Below are 23464 nucleotides of genomic sequence, written 5' to 3'. Positions count from 1 at the left end.
TTTAAAAATACCTTCTCCGAAAGTCCTTTACAAATTTTATACGCATTTTGTTCTATTACACCAAACGATACGTTACACAATGCTCTTAGAGAATTTGTATACTTTTATAAAGTTAAAGTTATCAATGATTTAAATAAATAATTATTATTGTTATTGTTGTTTTTTTTATGTTACTTTTAAGTCAGCCGGTATACGTTACTTTTAACGCTCCCGCTGTTATCATCGCAACGAATCTGTCTCGATTACGTGCGTGATACCTTACATTGACAAAAAAATCTCTTTTTATTTATACGTTATACTTTTATGTTACAAGATTAGCGAATAATAATGGTATATATAATTTTTTTAAACCCAAAGACTTTTAACCGACCTGGTATATCAGCGCTCCCGCTCATCGCAACGAAACTTTACGCATGCGCAAAAACGAAGTCTCTCTCTCTTACACATTGTCTCGCTGCTCTCTCTCTAACACACGGTTTTCCCTATTTCTATAGTCGTGCATACGTTGTTCATCTACTTGTTATCCATGAACAATTTCAGATATTCTTATAGCTGCAGGTAGTAAAAGTTGCTCTCCAATAGTAAAAGGCTTTTTCGTTTTAGCTATCAAATACGATGCCAATAGATATTTATCATTCAAAGTAACATACTTCTCCAAAGTGTTCTTTTCTTTATTTGATGTTTGCAAAAGACGCTCAAAATATTCTATTGGCTTTTTTGATAACTTTGTATGTTTAGTATTCAAATGTCGTTGCAGTTTTGACGGTTTCATGCTTTCTGCAGCCAAAACTTCTTTGCAAATTAAGCACACTGGTTGTTCTTCATTGTTGTGAAAAGAGCATGTGAAGCTATACTGCAAATATGATTCGTCATATTTTCTTTTTTTTTGTTTTGCTAGAAGTCGGATTTGAAGCACTGCAACTTGTTTGTGTCGGCGTGGCAGGCTTATTAGTTGGAATTTTAATTAGCCATTTATCCATGATGGTTAAATAATAATAAATAATTAAACAAAATGTAGTTGAACTTTAACGTAATAATTAAAAACACCAACTGAAAATTACACAGTAAATACACACATGTCACTACGAAGACAAAGCTGAGTCCAAACTGAAGTACAAACAGAAAAATAACTACACTCGAATCTTTACCAGTGCAATGACAACAAATTACGATCAGATGAACCCCGACGCATGGCGTGTTCAAAGTGTGCAGCGCACAAAGGCACCGTATCACAAAGACGCCGAAAAAGAAGCTTTAATTTAATTTTTTTTGTTATTCTTTTATAAAAATAATATGCCGATTCGCCTAGCCTAGCTTGATTATGCTTCCGTATTGTATGTGTAAGCTGTAAGGCGACGCGGCGTCTTATAATCACTAAGTTATCTTGCAAACACTGACGCCGGCGGCCAGACATCAATGTCGAACGTTCAGTTGAAAATCGAGGAGCGCGTTGTATTTATTATTTTAAATGCTACTTCCATATTTTCATTTATAGGCCCTACATAACAGTTTTGCATTGCCACTTTTTTCAAAATATAGTTATAATAAAACTACAATAGTATTTTGTATGATTTTTATTTGTATTTATATTTGTACGTAGTGTGTATACTAATTTTAAAATTTTATTTATAATGATTGAAAAGTATCAGATCTTTGCGACCCTTTTTCAGTAGTCTCAGGGGGGTCGCGAACCACAGTTTAAGAAGCCCTGCTCTGGACTTTATCATAATGGGACGTTAAAGACGAATTGTAATGGTAAAAATAATATATTCCATTATTATAATCTAAAGTAATATTGGTGTGTTTTAATGATAAGGATACTTTAGTGGATACAGTTAAATTATGATAACGTTAATGTTATCAAGTATTAATATATAGTTTATTATGTTTTATGAAACAATAAGACGAATTGTAATGGTAAAAATAATATATTCCATTGTTATAATCTGAAGTAATATTGAAATAATACACCTTTTTAAATTTAAATAATTTATTTATATATAATAGCTCTTAAAAGGTCCAGGTGTGAGCAGCCGTGAAAATAACACTCTTGAAATTCAAAGACTAGATTCCAACGAAACCATTAAATTTAACTCTGGACCTTTTAAGAACTTGGAATATTCATTGTATCAGGTATAATCCAGTAAATACAATTGAAAAGACAGGAGCCCAAAATATATTAAGGTAGAGAGAGAGAGAGAGAGAGAAGTTTCAAATTGACATCCTGAAGAATATTCTAAATTCACTTCTAACATATATCAATTATCCGGAGGTGACATCTATGTGTTGTTGCGATCCACTCAAATCCTCCGCAAGGTTGAAATTCACACCGTATAAGCTATTTACATCCAAATACATTAAATATGTATGTATCTGGTTTGAATTATATTCGGTACTTTGTTGTTTGCTAATATTTATGATTCCTAAAAAAATATATATCTTAAAACTTCAGTATCATATGAATAGCCAAAAACGTTTCTATTATTTCTACACACAAAGTGTAAACATACCATCGTAAACATCAAATCGCCAAATTTTGCATTAAAATGTCAAATATATAGTGCAAAAATCTCAAAGCATTATACAAATTATTATTATTGAAATATTTTCTTATAGCATAATCATAATGACTTTCAGTTAATAGTATAATTGGAGATGTAGGAGTCATTTTTTTATTAATTCATAATATACTAACCAAAAAGTTCCAGTAGCAGCAGCAGCAGCAGCAGCTTACGATTGGGGTGTCAAATTGGTTTCGTGGTAGGTGTACTATGAAATTGCATCTTTTTCTTATGGCATAGGGTGTGAATAAAAAAAATAAACATTCCAGTCCTTCAAAACATTTACTTTACCTAAAACTGAAATGGTATATGTGAGAATAAATCTCAGTATGGGTCTTCATTTCAGTTACGTTATTACACATAAAAACCCTCTCTAGCGCTTGTGCTATTATCTCCCTTGCCAAAGGGGGTTGGTTACCGCAATCTTAAGGGAGGTACGAAGGTTTTTTACGCATAATAATATATTTATTTGTTATTGAATATTTATTATAAAATAGAAGCAAGTGGAACACAATGCTCTGAAAAAATCATTATGATAATTATTATGTAGTTTTTCATCATAATCTAAATCAACTTTTAAATTCAAAAGACACAAAAGGAGTATGTCCGTTTTCATATTCATTGCATTGGTCAAGCTAATAAATATATTTATATTCTTTTATATATGAGATGTAAAATCGAACGAAATGTTAAAGACGAATTGTAATGGTAAAAATAATATATTCCATTGTTATAATGTAGAGATATGGGGAGGAGGAGGAGGGCGAAATCACTTCTAACACATTATAATTATTTGAAAGGAAATATCTTTTTTTGTGTCAAATATACTGTTCTTATCTCCCTTTCTTATTTGATTACTTATAATTATTTTAAGAGGAAATTGGTTTGAAATGTGGTAGATGCAAAATTCTTGTGGCTTTGTTAATTATTCATTTTTTTTGAGATAGAATACTGTTTTGGATAAAAGTTTCATTTCATCATTATGTCTGAAGAAAGTAAGTAGTAGTTTTCGAAAACAATATAACATCTTATTAAAAATTTATATTTTTAGTTCCAGCTCAAGTATTAACCCGATTGAGGAGTGTGTTAACCCCTTATCAACGAGTAAGTAGTTGTATCTAACACTTTTTCATATAATAATTATTTTTTAGTTTTCTCAAACTTAGATATGTTTTTAAAAATAACTTAATTTATTTTTTCAAAATTAAATATGCTTTTAAAAATAATTTAATTTATGTATTATAAGGGTTTTCAATAAAACACATGTTTCATATTTTTTTAAAAAATTAACTATCCTGCTTTATACTTTTATTAATTTATTTGTTTATTTTTCTAAGTAAGTGTATAGTGGGGTGGGGAACATGGTTTCAAAGTTTGATTTAGATTCGTCTTGGGTTGATTTGAAAATTAAAATTTGAATGATTGAAGGTCGCAAAAGGGATTTTCGTAGTTCCTCACAACTAAGTAAAAAAGTTTTAACACAGCGGCGCATGGGCTAGCCACTGAATGTATAGGAAACGTAAGTGTATAGTGTGGTGGTGGTGGTGGGAAAAGAGAGTTTATTATTAAACGCTTTTGTTTCATATTTTAAAAAATTAACCATTCTACTTTATACGTTTTTATTAATTTATTTGTTTATTTTTGTAGAGCAAAGTAACCGTTTACCTAGTGGGGCCGTTGATCGGGGTAGGGGGGCGCCTCCCGAGTTTGATAATTTGGGAGAAGTCCCAGGCTACAAAATTTTTATTAAGTATGACGGGCCCTATCTGGTGGTGTGGGCATTGAGAACGTAAGTTCTTATTATTTTTATTTTATAAAAAATGTGTTTTAACTATTATATATTGTTTTGTAGATCATAGAAGCCCACACCATTTTTAATAGAAGCCCACACCATTTTTAAGACTTTTTTTTTTGAATAAAGTATATTTAAAAATTTGTTTTATTTACTTGTGTGTTTTAATGATGAGGGTAATTTAGTGGATACAATTAAATTATGATAACGTTAATGTTATCAAGTATTAATATATATAGTTTATTATGTTTTATGAAACAATAATATCAAAGAGGTAACACCCCATATTATCAAAAAGTACTAATATTTAGAAATGGTGACATCAACAACAACATCCATCAAGTATATCTTCACCGTAAGGACCAATGCTTTTGTCGTTTTAGCATCATATTAATATTTTAACACTAAATTTGATATTTTAACACTAAATTTATCATTTTAACGCTAAATTTGATGTTTTTTTTGATATTTTAATACTAAATTTTACGTTTTAGCATCATATTGACATTTTAGGACTACGTTTTAACGCTAGATTTGACGCTCTTTATTCTCTAGGTCACAACCTTATTTTTTTTATTTGATTATGTTATCATTGTTAAACTCTTTCGCACCCCCTATTTCGTCATATTACTTAAATCTGAAATATATAAGGTATATATTTGTTGTTGTTGTTGAATGATACTTTTTAGTTTTGTCGCGCGCCCGCGCGCGCGCGCGTACACACACACAGCAGGTAAGATTTTAGAGCGTATAATTCATCAACGAATAGAAGAAGTAGTCGATCAACTCCTAGCAGACAACCAGTATGGATTTCGGAAAGGACGATCAACACTGGACGCGATTAATCTAGTTGTTAATATCGCTGAGGAAGCGATCGCAGGAACCAGATGGAAAGGCGGCACAAAGAAGTATTGCCTGGTGGCGACATTAGACATCAAAAACGCCTTCAATTCCGCCAACTGGAACTTTACAAGTCATCCAGATCACCCAACATTTTAAAACCATAATTTTCCAAAAGTATTAGATAAATTACATATTTTACATACAACATTTAAAGGTCTTAAATTACATATTTTATTATTCAAGTAGGTGAAATGATTCATCTTTTGCATCTTCCACTTGTCGACCACCACCATTGTCTTCAACATTGGAATCTTTCAGATGCTGGTAACCACCACCACTCTCTCTTGACTATTAATTTTGAAACTGAATGAATGTATAGAAAAACTAGAATATACTTTTAAAAATAGTAAAAATATTTAATTTTCATAAGAACTCTATAGACACACGAATCATTTACCCCATTTCTTTTTCTGGAATACATGAATCATATTAATATACATAAAAACCATGATTAAAATTTATGTTATTTTCCTAATTTCAAAATACCTCGTATATTTTTTTTAGTTGAATTTAACTTAAATATTCAGTGTAAAAATGAAAACAAAATATATTTTATGATACTATTTGAAATAAAATGTTAGCGTTATCGAGAAGCCTGCCTCATTCTGTGTGTGATATACATAGGATATAGAACTTTTCAGATTTGTTGGTGTTAATATTCGTTCGTTGGCAAAAAGTGAATAAAATTGTAAAAATTTATTTGTGAGTAAAAGCAAGAAAAAGGTAAGTTATTTAGAGTTTGATTTATAGTAATATATTTGAATTTCAATTAAAAATTCTTGATCAAATAGAATATAGAAACGCTCTCTCTCTCTCTCTCTCTCTAAAATCATTATATTACTTTTTGTGATTTGATTGAATTTTATAATGAAATAGGAGCAGTTATTGTAGAAATAATAATTTACATTTTTACGTTGAGAATTCAAAACAATAATTTAGGTTTTTTCGTTAAAAAATAATAATAATACTCGAAACTTAAACTCTTAACACATTATTCTTCAGACTAGATATATAAAAATTAACTTAAATGGTAATAACTCATTTTTTAAAATTTTAGTTATTCGAACATAAGAGAGAAGAACTACAGGTGAAAAAATCAAATTCTAACAAGAAAATAAGAGAGAAGAACTACAGGTGAAAAAATCAAATTCTAACAAGAAAATAAGAGAGAGAGAACTACAGGTGAAAAATGAATTTCCCTAAAACCATATTCGAATAAGACAAAAAATAAATGTGGATTTTCCTCAAAAACTGAGTAAGTTTTCTTTTTACTATTAAGGGTGAGGAGGAGGGTCTGTTCAGTACTTGGGCTTTTACATTCCGTATGCAGCGAACACCAACGAGCAGGTACAGACCTTGTTCGCCAGGAAAGGTTATGTTACTTAGGGATAGACAGTTAGTAATTATTTTTTTGAGTTTTTGTTTTTAAGACTCCAATTTTTACATCGGTTACCTTAAAATGTTTTGGAATAATTATTATATTAAGGCTCCAACTATTTGTAATTGGCTACCTCAAAAATAATTATTTTCAAGGTTCTCATATATTTTCAAGGCTCCAACTGTGCAATTGGCTACCTCAAAAATTATTTCAATTTGGTTAGGAATTTTGATTCAAGGCTCTAATATTTCCATACTAGATACCTCAAATCGAATTTTATAAGGAATTTTTGGTTCAAGACTCTAATATTTTTTTTAGTTACCTCAAAATGGTATTACGATTATTTTATTTTACAAAAAAAAAGAGGTATCCGCCACCAATTTTTGTAGATCATTATCTGTGTTTTGAATCTCACAGAACTGTGATCGGGAAGAAACTTTCTCTTTGTCGAGCTAGGCCGATATATTTTTGTACAATCACAAGTCACCACCTCATGCTCTTTCGTTCGTCTAATTTGCCTCGAAGCTACGCTTATAGGAGCCAAATCGTTTATTACCATTTCCCTTATAGAATCGAAATTTATCTGTTGAGCTGCAGAATAAGAAAGTGATATACCTTTAACTTTGCATACAACATCACCTGAACAAGTCTTATAAGCATAGTTTTTCGGACGACCAGACACAAATTCCGTAATATATGCATCACGACCATAGGCCTCTAATTCATTAGTCATATCACCAATGAATTCACCTGTGGGAATGTCAGATTCTCCAGGTCTGGAAATGTAAAGTTAAAATCGGTGTAACGTATGACGATATAACAACATTAATCGTGGGCAAAGGGTCGTAACATTCATCCATATATTCCCAATTAACAATTAAAGTATCTTCATTGATCGGTAGAATTGTGTTTACATTTATTAAAGGATTAGTCATCATAGAGAAGAATTCAACGGGTTGATTAACAATTGTTGTCTTTGGTTGATTCTAACGCTGACCAAACTTACCCCAAAATGAATTTAGCATAAGTTTAGCCAGGGAGCGCAAACCCGGGTTATTACAAATTTTATCAAATTCCAACTGAATATCTTCCCTTTGTAAAAATCTTTCTATATAACTATCTTTTTCCTTCTATGTACGACAATTTTTCGGCCAGTCGGAGGACTCTTGCTTAATTTTAATAAATTTGTTCATCATTTCGGTAAACAATCCTGTTACATCCTTTCCAGCCTGAATTGTCTCATATGACCAAATTTCAAAAATAGTTTGTATTTTGTACCCCATTTTGAGTGCCTTTAAAACATCTTCAATCACCCAAGTACCCGTTAACGAACGCTCTTCATCAGAATGTAGACATTCTCTTGAATTGAGATTTTCCCCACACACACGACAAAGAACGAACATTAACTTGTTATTCATTTTCATCGGTAAAACGGGGTGGAACAATTGATGAGGGGGAAGAATTTTTCATTTAATAAGGCCACTAATACTAGAAAGATCTATTGAAGAACATTCCTTATTAATGTAAATTTTCGGATGTCCGATAAGAAACTTTCCATACTTACAAACCCAAGGATAAAGCGAACAAACATCTACATATTTAATTTTTCCCCCTCCTTAGTTTTGTAGTATGTGTAAATATTTCCAGTTCAGCCATAATAGAAAGCTTCTCTTGGATTTAGAGGTGATTGATTTAGAAGAGGATCTGAAATTTTTTTAATTTCATCCGTTAAATCATTTCGAAATTCGCATTCCCATTTTTCTATGACTTCATATCCCAGAGATTTCAATCTTTCAATCTTAGCTTGGGTGGCTTCGAATCGAAGATTGAAAGTCTCAGAGGGGTTATCTTTGAGAGGATCATCTCTCTAATGTGTAAAGCATTCAGGACAACCATGAAACAAACAACCCTGAAATTCGAAAATTTGATTAATTTAGGTTTTTTCGTTAAAAAATAATAATAATACTCGAAACTTAAACTCTTAACACATTATTCTTCAGACTAGATATATAAAAATTAACTTAAATGGTAATAACTCACCCAAGTACCCGTTAACGAACGCTCTTCATCAGAATGTAGACATTCTCCTGAATTGAGATTTTCCCCACACACACGACAAAGAACGAACATTAACTTGTTATTCATTTTCATCGGTAAAACGGGGTGGAACAATTGATGAGGGGGAAGAATTTTTCATTTAATAAGGCCACTAATACTAGAAAGATCTATTGAAGAACATTCCTTATTAATGTAAATTTTCGGATGTCCGATAAGAAACTTTCCATACTTACAAACCCAAGGATAAAGCGAACAAACATCTACATATTTAATTTTTCCCCCTCCTTAGTTTTGTAGTATGTGTAAATATTTCCAGTTCAGCCATAATAGAAAGCTTCTCTTGGATTTAGAGGTGATTGATTTAGAAGAGGATCTGAAATTTTTTTAATTTCATCCGTTAAATCATTTCGAAATTCGCATTCCCATTTTTCTATGACTTCATATCCCAGAGATTTCAATCTTTCAATCTTAGCTTGGGTGGCTTCGAATCGAAGATTGAAAGTCTCAGAGGGGTTATCTTTGAGAGGATCATCTCTCTAATGTGTAAAGCATTCAGGACAACCATGAAACAAACAACCCTGAAATTCGAAAATTTGATTAGTGGCCTCGCAATACCCATCCACTTTACACCAGCAATTCGAACCTCTTTGCCTTTACCGACGTGAAGTATTTCAATACCTCTTTGGCATTCATTCCACACCAACCATCGGATAGCAATTATAGACTGACTATCACGCCATCTATATCCATCTATATCAATGATGCCAATAGTATTAGACTTAAGAAAATTTCTATGGAAGACTATATTGCATGCAGAAGCAATCGTAGTAGCTTCCATGAAAGGGCATACATTTATTTCGTGTAACATTAATTCTCTGAATTTAAGACATGCCTTAGTTAAAATTTCAACGTCTAAAATACAATATTTCACAATTTCCTTTTGGAAATCAAAAACATAATTTTCCTGAACTTTTTCTGAATACCATTTTAGTAAAGAATTTCTAGCGTTAAAAGATAAATTATCAGGGTCATAAAATTTAATATCAGGAATTGGTCCAACGTAACTTTGATTTTCACTGCGATTGAAGAGATGAGGAAAATACCCCTTTTCCTCTGAGAAATTGAAGGCGGCTGGAAGTTTGGACAAAGCCATCAGAAGAAATTTATAATAATATAATTTGGTTCCTCGCATAATCAGATCGGGCTTTAAATCTGTTTTGGTCAGGATATAATTTAAAATAAATTGATGATCAAATACGCCTCCGTTATGTGCGAGTATAACAATATTTTTAAATTTTTTACGAAGACTTAACATATGATGCATGAACGGCGAAATCGGATCACTACATTTAACAACTTGTAATCACATTTAGAACAAATCTCTGTATCGGAATCTAGGCATTTATCACAACATTGACGAAATACACAAAGATTTGGTTCATGCATACGTGAACCGTCCTCAAGTACCCTTTCCTGTTGTGTTTCCAAATTGTTTGGGGAATCGGGTTCAGCTACAAGCAAACATACGAACTTAACAGAAGAAACGGAAACTATTTAATCGCAACTATTTGAAGATTACACTGACTGACTTTTTAACTAAATAATTTTTTTTATCAAATTTTGACAAGACATGAGGTTACTACGACGTGATTAAAGCGACAACAACTACAACCACTTACTTCACTATATCGACTACAACCATGACAGACACTAATTCCACAACATCCTCCCACCTTGAGGAGAATAGCGACTCAACTATCAAACTGAATTCAAGGACATCTAAATTTCTCACAAAAACTGCACTTGAAAGCGACTTCAAACTTTGAGAAACTGAAACACTTGAACTAAAAATAACACACGGAACTAGGAGAAACGACTTGGAACTTTCACCTTCCTTCCACATCTGGTTTCCACATGATGAAACTTCATCAGAGGGTCTTCAGAATTAATAGGTTGAGCTTCTTGGATTTGGGGTGGTGAAGCGACGACCTTGACTTGTGAATCACCTAGAGAACCGCCGGTAGCTGAACCACCAGAATCACTTTCTGGTTCGACCTCAGCTAGAAGCTGGCCTTGATCCATTTCTTCTTCGAGAGGAATTTCCAAGGGAAAAACTCGCTGGACAGGACGCGTCAGTTGGCCATCCTGCGTTCGAAGCTTGACAACTCGGCACCGACCGTCAACACCAAGAATCAGTTCTTCAACCACTGCCATCGGCCAATGCATTCGCTTCTGATTGTCAGCGCCAATGAGGACTATTTCTCCCACCTTGGGCTCTCTCGGATTCTTCAAATTGCTAGCAGTCATGAACATCTGGCCCAAGTATTCAGACCGGAAACGCTGCTTTAGGTTGTCTCTGATCTCTTGGCGACGTCTAACTCTTTTGTGTAAACTCTTCGCATCAACTTCGTCCAAGTCAGGGACACCCATTTCTTGAATATCTCCAATGAACATTTGAGGAGTAATAGGCACCGGATCACTCGGGTCATCCGATGTATAGGTGATGGGGCGAGAATTGATATAAGCAGTACACTCACTGATCACGGTGTTCAACTCTTCAAAAGTGAGTGAAGCCCGTCCCAGAATTTTGCGAAGATGAACTTTCAAAATCCCTATTAAGCGTTCCCAGAACCCGCCCCACCATGTTGCTGTGGGTGGGTTGAAGCGCCATTCAATTTGGTTCACCAAACCGCGGGACGCTACTCTCTGCCAATCAATTCCATCGAGAGCATTTTTGAACCCCTTATAGTTTGTACCATTGTCACTGTACATGAAGGAAGGTCTGCCCCAACGCGCAATGAAACGTCGAAACGCCATGATGAAGGCTTCCGTTGACATGGCAGTAACCAATTCCAAATGTGTGACACGATAAACAGCACAGGTGAATATGCACACCCAAACTTTATCTCCATTTTTAAGGTAGAGTGGACCAGCAAAATCCGTGCCACTGATTTCGAACACACGAGCGTCCCTTACCCGATTCTCCGGGAGCGGTGGAGACTCGACTTCCAATGCCTTGGCCCTATAACGCCTGCATATCACACACGCAGACACAATTCTTCTCACAGCTTGCCTCCCTCTAACGATCCAGAATCTTTCTCTTAGAAGGTTCAGAAGACCTTGCCCTCCAATGTGTCCATTCTGCGTGTGCAAGTCGTGGATCAATCTGTCAACAATGACATGCTGGAAAGGAAGAATATAAGGTGGACGGAAGTCTTCAGGGTCTTTTCTCGCCCAAATACGAGTTCTCAAACGCATCAGTCCGACTTTATCTTTGTGTGGCTTCAAATTTTTGAGCTGTTTATCACCTAGCCCTTCAAAAGCTTCATCCTGTATCGATTTCAGAACCACCTTTTCAGCTCTTGCGATTTCCGACAAAGACAGCTCTCCAGAGCGCTTTTCCTTCTTTGAATATTTGTTCCACAGAAACCTTATCATCCATGCAACCATTCGAACGATCCGGTGATAAGAAGAAAAGTACCGGGCTAATCTTTCGCAGCAAAACACACCTGGTTCTTGGGATAAAGCTGAAATCAAAGGCGTTTTTCTCCTTTCCATTTGAACTTCATTTTCATCAGGAGTGACATCGCAGTTAGGCCATTCAGAACGCGGCCCGTACAACCATCTCGGCCCCTCCCACCATTTGGAGTCAAGAAGTTCTTCAGGAAAACAACCCCTGCTAGGAAGATCTGCTGGGTTCATCACCCCTGGCACATGTTTCCACGTATCAGGATCAGTCAGAGAACGAATTTCTTTAACCCTGTTGAACACAAATACTCCCCACGGTTCCTCTTTCTTGATCCAACACAGAGCCGTGGAAGAATCTGACCAAAAATGGCACTCTACATCGCCAATCTCTTTTACAATACTAGAAGCCATTCGCGCCCCAATTGTTGCAGCCAGAAGCTCTAGGCGAGGAATTGTAGGTCTCTTAACAGGGGCAACACGAACTTTCGCTCCCACCATTATCACAGATACCGTGTTATCTGTTTCAACTCGCAAAAATGAGACGGTGGCATAAGCGACCTGACTTGCGTCACAAAATGTATGTAGAGACACATTACCAACGGTCAATTTCAACCATCGTGGGACTTCGATTTGATTCAAGGCATCAGCTTGACTCATCCACTTACGGAACGTTGCTCATTAAAAGGGGTATCCCAGTTCCCAGCCTCACCCCAACTATCTTGAACTAACAATCTCGGTATCAAAATGGCGGGTGCACATACACCGAGCGGGTCGAAAATACGGTGTGCTGCTGACATCACTGTTTGTCGCGTGATGGCATCACTTTCCAAAGGCTTGGGAGGGTTTAACCTGAGAATATCCTCCTTTTTATCCCACAGAAGTCCAAGAACGGGGAAACTGGTGTGAGCAGCACAATCGGGGTCGCTCCATTCCCAGCCACGAAGATCAAAGCAGGCTTTCATAAAAATTTCCCTGGCTTGCGACATGAAGCTCAAAAGTTCCTTCTCATCATCAACCGAAGTCACACAGTTATCAACGTACAAGCATTTGCGCAACTGTGAGATGACAGATCTTTCATAAGGAACCTCTTTGAAGCCACTTTTTCCTCACACTTTGAGAGATGATGGTCAATAACGGCCCCTAGCAAATAAGGGCTACTGGTCACCCCAAACACCACCCTCCTGTGACGGTAGATTTTCATCTCTCCGACCTCGTCCTTCCATAGGAACCTCAAGCTATCCCGATCCTTTTCCGAAACAGAAATCTGTAAGAAGGCTTTTCTTATGTCAGAAATAACGCCTATTGCGTTCAGTCTGAATCGTAGAAGTATCGATGGGATTAACTCTACATAACTCTCCCCTTTTTCTAGACACATATTCAGGACGAATTCGGGTGGTACTGGCTTCCTTAACCACGGCTCGGTGAGGCAAATAATGTCCGAAATCCCACTTATCAAGCTGTACCTCTTCAATAATTTCATCTTTCAGCCATTCTTGAAACACCGCTTCATATTCTTTCACCAAATGACCGTTACGTAACTTGGCTAGGGTCGATTCAAGTCTACCACGGGCCAGATCGAAATTTCGAGGCAGCGGGGGATGTTCCTTCAGCCATGGAAGACATACCTCATATCGTCCATCAGGTAAAATCTTAACTATTTCCAAGAAGTGCCAACGCACAACCGTTTTTGCCTCTTCTTTGGTACTAACCAAAGCGGGGTCCTCGATGCCCAACACATCCAACCTCCACATATCAGAAGGGTCGAACTTCTGGGCGCAGTGCAAATTGATGTTAACCATACAACTTGTCTCAGCGTCCTTAACGCGGCCCATTATGGTCCAACCTAGGCTAGTTTCGATAGCAACCAAACCACAGCTTAATACCTCGCGACTCCCGGTGAGTAGCTTTCCCGCGACGTCCGCTCCAACAAGAATGCCAATTGGGCCCTCTCTGTCGTCAGTCAACTCGATTTTCTTCTCGCGAAGTTCAGATACCCATAGACCTTTAGGAATGGAGGGAATGGCGTGACAAATCTGTTCCGAGTCAAGAACTTCAAAGTTGCAGGAAAACGCACTCATCAAACTTTGCAGACGGATCTTATAGCATTGATGCGTCTTGGGTTCAGTCTTGCTCCCACCAAACAATGCATGAACCAAGTTCTCAGTGCGGATCGGCTCATAGCGCATTCTGGTAGCCAGCGCTTGAGTTATATAACTTCTTTGAGAACCTGTGTCAATCAACAACCTGGTGGTGACAGGATTTTCTCCTTTCAAACGAACCCTCAACGTTTGCATCAAAACTGGTGCACTCTGGATACTAGCATAGTTGTGCTCTACATCGTTTTCTTTCTTCGTCGCCTTACTAATTTCAATAGACGTTGAATTCCGGTTACGAGGAATTGGGCACATCACAGTAACATGAGGTTCAGCACAAACTAAGCAACACAGCTTTTCCTTACAAGGCCGTTTCCCGTGGAATTTTTTCAGACACTTAAAACAGCGGCTTTTAGCTTTGAGGAGCTTAATTTTCTCCTCTTTGCTCTTGTCCCTCGCCTCTGAACACAATTCGGTATTGTGAGAATTTTTGCAAAAAATGCAACTGACATCTTCAGTGCCTTCAGTGGACTCAATACCAACTAGGTCAGCAGCTGTGGTGTACTTTCCAGTTGAGGACTTGACATTCCCAGCACTGCTCTTTGGTGCAGCGCTGGGGACAGAAAACGTGCTCCTAGCTAGCAGAAACCGCTCCTCGCTTTCAACCTCTCTCTTCAGAAAATCTCGCAACTTGACCATTTGATCTGCAGCTTCAAAGAGGGATGATTCATCAATGCCGCACGACTTCCGCTTACGCTCCCATTCCCGCAAAATTGACTCAGGAAGTGCGGATTCAATTAAAGGCGCGAGCATGCACGCGTATTTTTCTGATGTAACTCCCAAACTCTCCAAGGCCATTAGCTGGGTTTCTAGCTTGTCGTGAAGCTGTGCGAGAGTCAAAGAAACTTTGCCCGATGCCTGTACCAACACCAATGAGAGAAGCTCCCTAACATACAACTCAATCAGCAATTCATCACGGCCAAAACGGTTTTTCAGTTGGCCAAAAGCCTTCGGATAATTGGCCCCCGATGCAGGATAGCTACTCAACAGTTCCTTTGCTTGGGTACCATCCTTGGCAATACGCAACAAAATCAAGAACTTATCCTCAGAAGGCAGGTCCTCTCTTTCATGGATTTTCTTGAAATATGCCCAAAAACTGATCCATGTTTTAGGCGTGATGTCGAATTTTGGGAGATCCAACTTAGGTAATTTGAGGGTGAGGTTATCACTAGGAGCAGCAGCAGAAACTTCGGTAGGACACGCTGTGTTGGCCTTGACTTTTTCCAGTAACTCATTCTTTCTAGCACTCAAAGTTAGCCAGGTGTCCCTGTACTTCTCCACAGTTTCAAACTCCTTACCTAAATCTTCTTCTTTGACCTGATCCAATGACTCGAACATAATTTCTTTTATTTTATCATCGAGAAGAAAAAGCCTATCAGCCTTGTCGGTAAGCTTAATAAAAGCAACAGTTACCTCCTCGACGGTTGCCTCAGGTTTTCCAAAGGTTTCTTCACAACCATTCGCGGCAATCGTGAAGAATCTTCTAAGTTGCGCTCGTTCCGCGCACAAACGTTCCATAGTTCCAAACTGCTGTAACAAAATGACGTCGACGATCGTCCTTCCCCACCAGGGATGCCAGATGTTTGGGGAATCGGGTTCAGCCACAAGCAAACATACGAACTTAACAGAAGAAACGGAAACTATTTAATCGCAACTATTTGAAGATTACACTGACTGACTTTTTAACTAAATAATTTTTTTTATCAAATTTTGACAAGACATGAGGTTACTACGACGTGATTAAAGCGACAACAACTACAACCACTTACTTCACTATACCGACTACAACCATGACAGACACTAATTCCACAACACAAATCATAGAAAACGAAAAGAAAATCTTTCAATGATGGAATACGATTATCAGGTTGGATGTAGCAAAGATGGCTTGAAGGCTGGTGTTTATTGCAAATCTTACAAAAGATTTCGGGGTATAAACAGGTGATTGCTGACAACCAGGGCAGGTTCCTCCACATCGATGATCCCGATTATTATTGTAAGGAACATGGCATTCCTTACAATAATAACCACACGAAAACGCCGCAGTTAACGAAGTAATTACATTGTAATGGCCCTCATGGTAGAGTAAATGAAAGGAAGAACCTTTGTCGGTACTGTCGAAAATGACGTCACGACTTTTTGACCCATAGTTGTAGACAATAATTTTATAATTTTTTAGATATTGTTGAAATTTTTGAAGTTCTGGTATTCCACATCCCTCGGAAGGAATGGAAACCCCTGAAGCTTCCATCAGTTCCAAAGCTCTGGCAGTCTGAAGTTTTCCAATATCTCTTCTAACTTTAGTGTAGAGAGGATCTTTATCTACGTTAGCCATAGCGACGACAAGAGCACGAGGTAAACAAATATTATCTTTACTTTTTATAACAACAATACCACGAGTATTCGAAGATGATTCATCAAAGTTGTTGTATCTTTGATGACTGCCCTTACCTACAGGCATACGTACAGATGTAACCCCCAAACAGAAAGTTTCCGTATTGAGACCGGTCGAATTGGATTGATAGATAGATGAGATAACATCCCAAACATCGTCAACAGTCACTTTATCAGTAGGATTTAACCCCTTTGTCCCCTTTAAAACAATACCCTCGATGGCCCCTTTTACCCATCCAACAAGTTCTGTACATTCGGGTACATTTTTAATCTTAAATTCGAGAGTTCGTCCCTGAACACCGAATTTACGAATTTTTTTCAATGAATGTTTAATAATAAAAAATTTTTCCATTTTTAAAAATTCCAAAAAACAAAGAAAAGATAAAAACCAAACTGAAAAAAAAATTTTCAAAATCAAAAGATGAAAAACTCAAAATTTTTACACAAAATCAAAAGATGAAAAACTCAAAATTTTCAAAATTAATTTCAAAAAAATATGTAAAAAGCTTACCACCTTTCAAAAACAGAATAAACTCAATCAAAATCTTCAAAACAAGATCAGTCGCGTCTGTTAAATAAGAACAAACAGATAAGAATGATCTGTCACTGATCTCGCTCTCGTATTTATTCATTTTTCTGCTGAGGTCACATGACATCCAATCAATTGATTTGAAAAATGGTAGCTTTGGAAATAAAACAATATAGTTATGAATAAATTGTGTATAAATTATTTATTTCACATATTCGTTGTAGATAATTAAATAATTAAAGTTTCTAAAATTTTCATTCGGGAAAACTCGGCTCGGAGTTTTATCTACTCATCACCTTTCATTTCAGCATTTCGGAAATCCCGTTATTAATGAATTTATATCAATTATAAAAGATTATCATTTTTCACGTTAATAAATAAATTAGCGGTTTTCAACTGTTTTGTCTGAAACTTTTTGTTGATAAGAAATTCCAATATTGATAAGGAAAGACCAATGCTAATAAAAATTCATATATACTTTTAAATTTTTAAATTAGGAAGAGTGATTTCAAAACCCATAAAATATCATATTTCATTTAGATTTAAATTATGAATATGCGATCATTGTTATCACATACAAGGTGACAAATATAAAAATAACTAAAATATAGTATTCATTTTGTTCAGATTCTTCGTTATAGTTCTTTTTTTATACATATTTTGTGTTAACAATACGATAATATTTTGATAAAACTAATATCGTATATTTATATCTTTAGTGATCAAAGTTTTTAACTACATTTTCCGTTACATATCTGGTTATAATCTATCGCTATATATATTCTGGGGCCACATAAAAGACAATTTTAACAATAAAGATATTTTTATTAGGAAACATTTAACAAAGATTTTTATTTTATGGTCCAAACTACATTTCACAGAAATTAAGGGTATCTAAACATTGTCGTGTAATTTATTTCACCATGATTAAGCACTTGCATTTCGTAAACACCCCTTCAGAATGAGAATTGCTGCAGATTGTTGTGAACTGGTTTCCAACTTTCATTATGTGTTTGACAATTTTGGAAGTATAACTTTTCTTCTGTGTTCTTCAAATGTATATATCAAATTTAGTAATCTGGGTACATTATGTTGTCCTAATGGGTCGAAATCACATCTTGATAACAGGGCAAAAGCTAAACTTCACCATTATTGTGTAAAATATAACATAATAGAAAAGTACTACTCAGAATTTAACAAATTACATCCTTTTTGCAGCGTTATTATTAAACTTGATTACTTTGTTTTTAAAATTATTTTTATCTCTTAGTTGCTTTTAAAATGTCACATAGTGAATATCTGATGAAAATTACCCTGGTATATTTCAATAGGACTGTGCAGGTTACTTCTGTAAATATTGTGCAAAATGGTAGACTAATGAATGTCGTTTATAGGGTGAATGGAGTCGGTTTTCGTGATGAATTTTGTCTTGCCTCAAATTACGGTCTTGGTGATTTATTACAAATATTTCGAAATGATGTTTTATTAAGAACAATAAACTTTTTTATTAATGAAAATAATATGGAGTCGGTGTAAAACGTTGAAACTGTTGATACTACCTCTTATATATGGGAAGTTTTGTGTATACCTGCTGAGGAATAGGTAGGGTTTGTTACTATTAGTTGAATAAAATGTATTCGTAACAGTGGACACGACGAGAACGTTGTAGCATTAGTCCACGCTGATATATAGACGTACGTCGGAATTTATGTAATTCCTCTTCTTCTTTCCAAAAATAAGATCATTATTTTTAATATCGTGGGGTGAGTACTACAACTAGGTAACTACAAATTTGGCGAAATCTGGGTAAGTGCACAGATAAATCCCATTAGGTGAGGTCCACACCATACTACAACTAGGTATCTGTTGTAGACATTTTACAGAAGTTACTTAGAGTTTTTAAAAACATATAAGTTGAGAATCAGAAAAAATGTTCGATCTACAACTAGATAAGTTCACTTATCTAGTTGTTCAACTTAGCAGAACTGCAAGATTGAAGCAACAAGTAGGCAACTCAACATGTCTAGTTGTAGCACTACAAGACTGGGGCTTGATTTTTGTCAACAGGTGGCTCTAGTTGTCTTGGTAAGGCTTTCTACAATTTCGAGCTAGTTGGATGTTAACAGTGTGTGATATTATTCTTCTTTAACTCTTTATTAGTGCTTTATTCTTCTAAAACTCCAAGATGTCTTCAAGAACAAGACGTATTATGCAATTATGCAACATCAACAGTAAGTATAATTTTATTACTCAATTCATTAAAATACCGTTACCGACTCAATAATTTACTTAGGAAATTGTGGATACCAACTAATTTTGTCAATATCAAAGAGTGTTTAAAAGGATTTTTAGACTAGAACTTACAGAGCCATGAAATACAATGCCGAAATTAAAATTATCGGAATAGTCGTTTGTTTAGCGTGCCTTAATCGGTTTGTCACTTATTTCATAAACACGAATTTATTCCGGTCATTATTATTGAATCATCACATTATTATTGAATCATCATTTCGGAACATTTGGATTTAGATGCACTTAGGTGTAAACGTATTTGAAAAAGACGAAAACAGCGCAGCCAATAGGTTAAGCCGTGCAACGAATTCTACCGGGTTAATGGCGGCGATTCCTTTGATGTGATCATTGGCGGCACGGTAAGCATAGAAATCAATCAAGGACACCGTATTAAAATTTAATTGTAATGTGTTTACAATTCAATACTGCAATTTTAACTTTTGTTTTCTTCTCACATCTTAGAAAATTTTGAGTTTCAGTTAAGGCCGGTTGATTTTGGTTGATATCTGATCACCGCTCGCATAGTTATATCAGAAAATGCTTGATGCAGGTGCCGGGCTGAAGTACCTCTCAGTATTTTATTTTTTATTGATTTCAAAACGGATTAGATTCACATTTTAATTTTTTTCAATTTACGTTGTATACATTTTTTCATTCAAATTTTCGTCATGCAAGAATTTAACATTTTTTTTTTCTATCTACTATTTTTTTCTAATTCTATCTACTATTCATGTAATCCTTGCAAGGGCCCCCGTTCCGGTTTTAAATTACATTAAGAAAATATATCATAATTTTACAATTTACATTCATTTATATTGATGTAGGTAACGACTGCAGATTGAAATCAGAAGCCAGATCATGTAGTCCATCCTCTCGTCATCACGCAATACCAGAAGATCACAGAGCAAATAACCTTACTGGAGAGACTTGTGAGTAACTATTCATCGAACACTTTACTTATGTAGTGGTTCACAATCAATTATTCTAATTTTATATTTCTCGTTACTAGCGGTCCAACCAGAAGAAATGGGGAATTTAAATGGTACATCATACGATAGCAATTCCATCCCTGGGCCCAGTCATTCGGCTGAAACCAACACTACAAGACCAGGTGAGAAACTCGACACTCTCAACTTAAATTGTGATTCGGATGAGGGAGTTGATGAAGAGCCTTTGTTCTCATCAGACCACTCTGAATTTTGCCCCGATGAAATGTCTACAGACGAAACCTCTATAAGTGACACTGACAATCTCCATACACATCGGATCCCAAAAGTGAAGAGCAACAGTGGACGTCTCGATGGAATGGAGGTGTTTCCAGAGACAACGGCAAAGCCTCGAAAACGGCTTAGATGTCAACAAAAATGGGCAAGGACTATAAGCAAGGAAAAGAGGGCTAGGGGCGAATCCTATGTCTCTTCTCGGAAGAAAGTCATTCCTGCTATCCAAATGAAACCCCCGTGCCAAAACTGCAGGAGCCAATGCAACGAAAAAATCTCGGAAGAGGAGCGAAATAGGATTTTTTCAGCCTATTATGCATTAGGAGAATACAGCAGACAAAGGGATTTTATTCACAAACACTGAAAAATTGACTAAACAGCGTATAACAGTCGATAATTCAAAACGCAATTTCACCGTCACATTCTATCTTCCCAGCCAGAGAAAAAAAGTTAAAGTGTGTAAGACAATGTTCCTCAATACTTTGGGCATTAAAAAAGGTGTTGTAGACATAGCGATGAAAAAGCGAACCACAGAAAATACAAATCAAGAAGATAAGAGAGGAAGACACATCAAGAAGCAAACTCCACCAGCTATTGTTCAAAATGTAAAAGCACACATAGAAAGTTTCCCTGCCATGCCGTCTCATTACTGTCGTGCAACCACCAAGCGCGTTTACCTGGATCAGAGACTAAACATTAAAAGAATGTTCAACTTGTACATTCAGGTTTGTAGTGAAAATGGTGAACCGAAGGCAACTTTACCTTTTTATCAAAAAATTTTTAACGAATGCTACAATTTGGGATTCCATCATCCAAAAAAGGATCAGTGCCGAGTTTGCTCTCATTACACCAATGCTTCATCAAACCAAACCTTGAAGGAAGAGTATACAAAGCACTTACAGTTAAAAGATAGAGCTCGTGCCGAAAAAATTAAAGACAAAGAAGAGGCACAAAATTCTAATGGGGAATCTGTGTGTGCTAATTTCGATTTGCAGCAAGTACTTCTCGTACCATCTGATCCTGCTAACAATGCTCTATTTTATAAACGAAGACTCGCTACTTACAACTTTACGATATACACACTGAACTCCCAGCAAGGTTTTTGCTACATGTGGGACCAGAACCAAGGAGGTAGAGGAAGCTGTGAAATAGCAAGTTGCGTTCACTTGTTTTTAAAAGACCTCCCCAGTAACGTAAAAAACGTAGTATTTTACAGTGACAGATGTGGTGGGCAAAATCTTAATCAGTTCATCCCAACAATGTTCATGATTGCTGTGCAGGAGCTACAAAATATATCAGTCATCGATATGAAGTTTCTAGTCCCGGTCCACACACAGATGGAGTGTGTGATGCATTCAGCTTTATCACCGAGCTGCAAAGAGTAGGCAAAGCGTCGTGGCCGGAAGACTTGAAGCAGATCGCAAGAAGCGCAAGAAGAAAAGGGGACAAACCCTACCAAGTGTTCGATCTTCAGATCGAAAATATCAATGATTACAAGCTTTTTATGAAGGAAAATCTCACGAACCGGAAGAAGAGTGAAGACTCAGAGGAAGTGCGGTGGCAAAAAATGAGCTGGATGCGTTTCGAAAAATCCGAACCGTATAAGATGAGATTCAGGGAGAATTTTGATGAACCATTTAAAGTCTTAGATTTTAATAAAAGAAGCCGTCGGCACACATTGTCACAGCTGAAGCAGAGGTATGACCAACCATTCCCAATCACCTCCTTGAAACACGGGGATCTGGTTTCCTTGTTCTCGCTAAAACCCCCAGCACTCGGAGATAGCTACAAACAATTTTACCTAGATCTGCCTCATGATGGAGATGTCGGCGAGCCCGAATGCGATTTTGATGATTCTGACAACGAAAATCTATAATTTGTTATTACTATTTTTATTTTTAACTTTGTAAATTTAATTAAAAAACATCGTTTGATTTTATGGATTTTGATTTGTTGCTTGTAAAAAAATATTATTAACATTACTGTAAATAAAAATTTATAAATACTAAATAAACTATTCATTTACTACCCTGCTTGCTTAATGTTTTTGAATTATTTAGTTTGACTCTAACATTGTGCTGAGAAGGCTTCCTGAATTGGATATGAAAAATCATTTATTAAAAACAATATTGATCATTTGGTATGTAAGTACTTCTAACTCAACATCAAAAATATCCTTATTGCTAAAACTAGGTAACTGATTTTTTTTTAGGATACATTAAATTTCAAGGACTGTTTTTCGTCAATTCTTACAAAATTGTGGTCAAAACGAGACATAAATACTTCTAATTAAATATAATCCAGAAATGGTAGTAAAATAACTTTTAGTTTAGTCTCCACAATCTTCCGAAATCTTAGCAAAACTTTAATTTGCGTTTTTCTCGAAACAGCTGAATTGTAGTTACCTAGTTGTTGTATTGACCCCACGATATATATATATATATATATATATATATATATATATATATATATATATATATATATATGGTGTGGAGATGCCAGTACTCCCATCCAGCGCGTCCCCAGGTGGCGGATAGGGGCACTCCTCCCAGATATGGGAGGTACCGGCGAAATTAAATAGTCGGCGCGGACCAAAAAACTGGCAGGATGACGTCTGACCCGAAGCGGGCGGCCATCAATGGATAGATCGGGCTCATTAGTCGTGGGGAAGACAGCTGATCTAGGAAAGGAACCCGAAAAAATTCCAAAAACATTG

General features: G+C 35.9%; 1 protein-coding gene across 1 annotated transcript; it reads right to left on the bottom strand.

Annotated features, from left to right (window-relative positions):
- Positions 1–9009: 9009 nt before the first annotated feature.
- On the bottom strand, positions 9010–12817 carry LOC130445829 (uncharacterized). Its single transcript, XM_056781713.1, has 3 exons — positions 10583–12817; positions 9336–9629; positions 9010–9228 (listed from the first exon to the last, which is right to left on the bottom strand). Exons 1-3 carry the CDS (start codon positions 12815–12817, stop codon positions 9010–9012), a joined length of 2748 nt encoding a protein of 915 aa, XP_056637691.1.
- Positions 12818–23464: the final 10647 nt, after the last annotated feature.

The sequence above is a fragment of the Diorhabda sublineata genome, chromosome 6 (assembly GCF_026230105.1).
Source record: "Diorhabda sublineata isolate icDioSubl1.1 chromosome 6, icDioSubl1.1, whole genome shotgun sequence".
Lineage (NCBI taxonomy): Eukaryota > Metazoa > Arthropoda > Insecta > Coleoptera > Chrysomelidae > Diorhabda > Diorhabda sublineata.
This window is presented reverse-complemented; position numbering and strand designations above follow the sequence as displayed.

What these genes read in the sequence shown, in the direction of transcription:
- LOC130445829 (XM_056781713.1), bottom strand. Translation starts at nt 12,817, where the DNA reads ATGAGTCAAGCTGATGCCTTGAATCAAATCGAAGTCCCACGATGGTTG. An exon ending in AAACCAGATGTGGAAGGAAG is followed by an intron (nt 9,630 to 10,582) that starts GTGAAAGTTCCA and finishes GATTTCCAAAAG; the next exon opens with GAAATTGTGAAATATTGTAT. An exon ending in ACGTCGGTAAAGGCAAAGAG is followed by an intron (nt 9,229 to 9,335) that starts GTTCGAATTGCT and finishes TTTACACATTAG; the next exon opens with AGAGATGATCCTCTCAAAGA.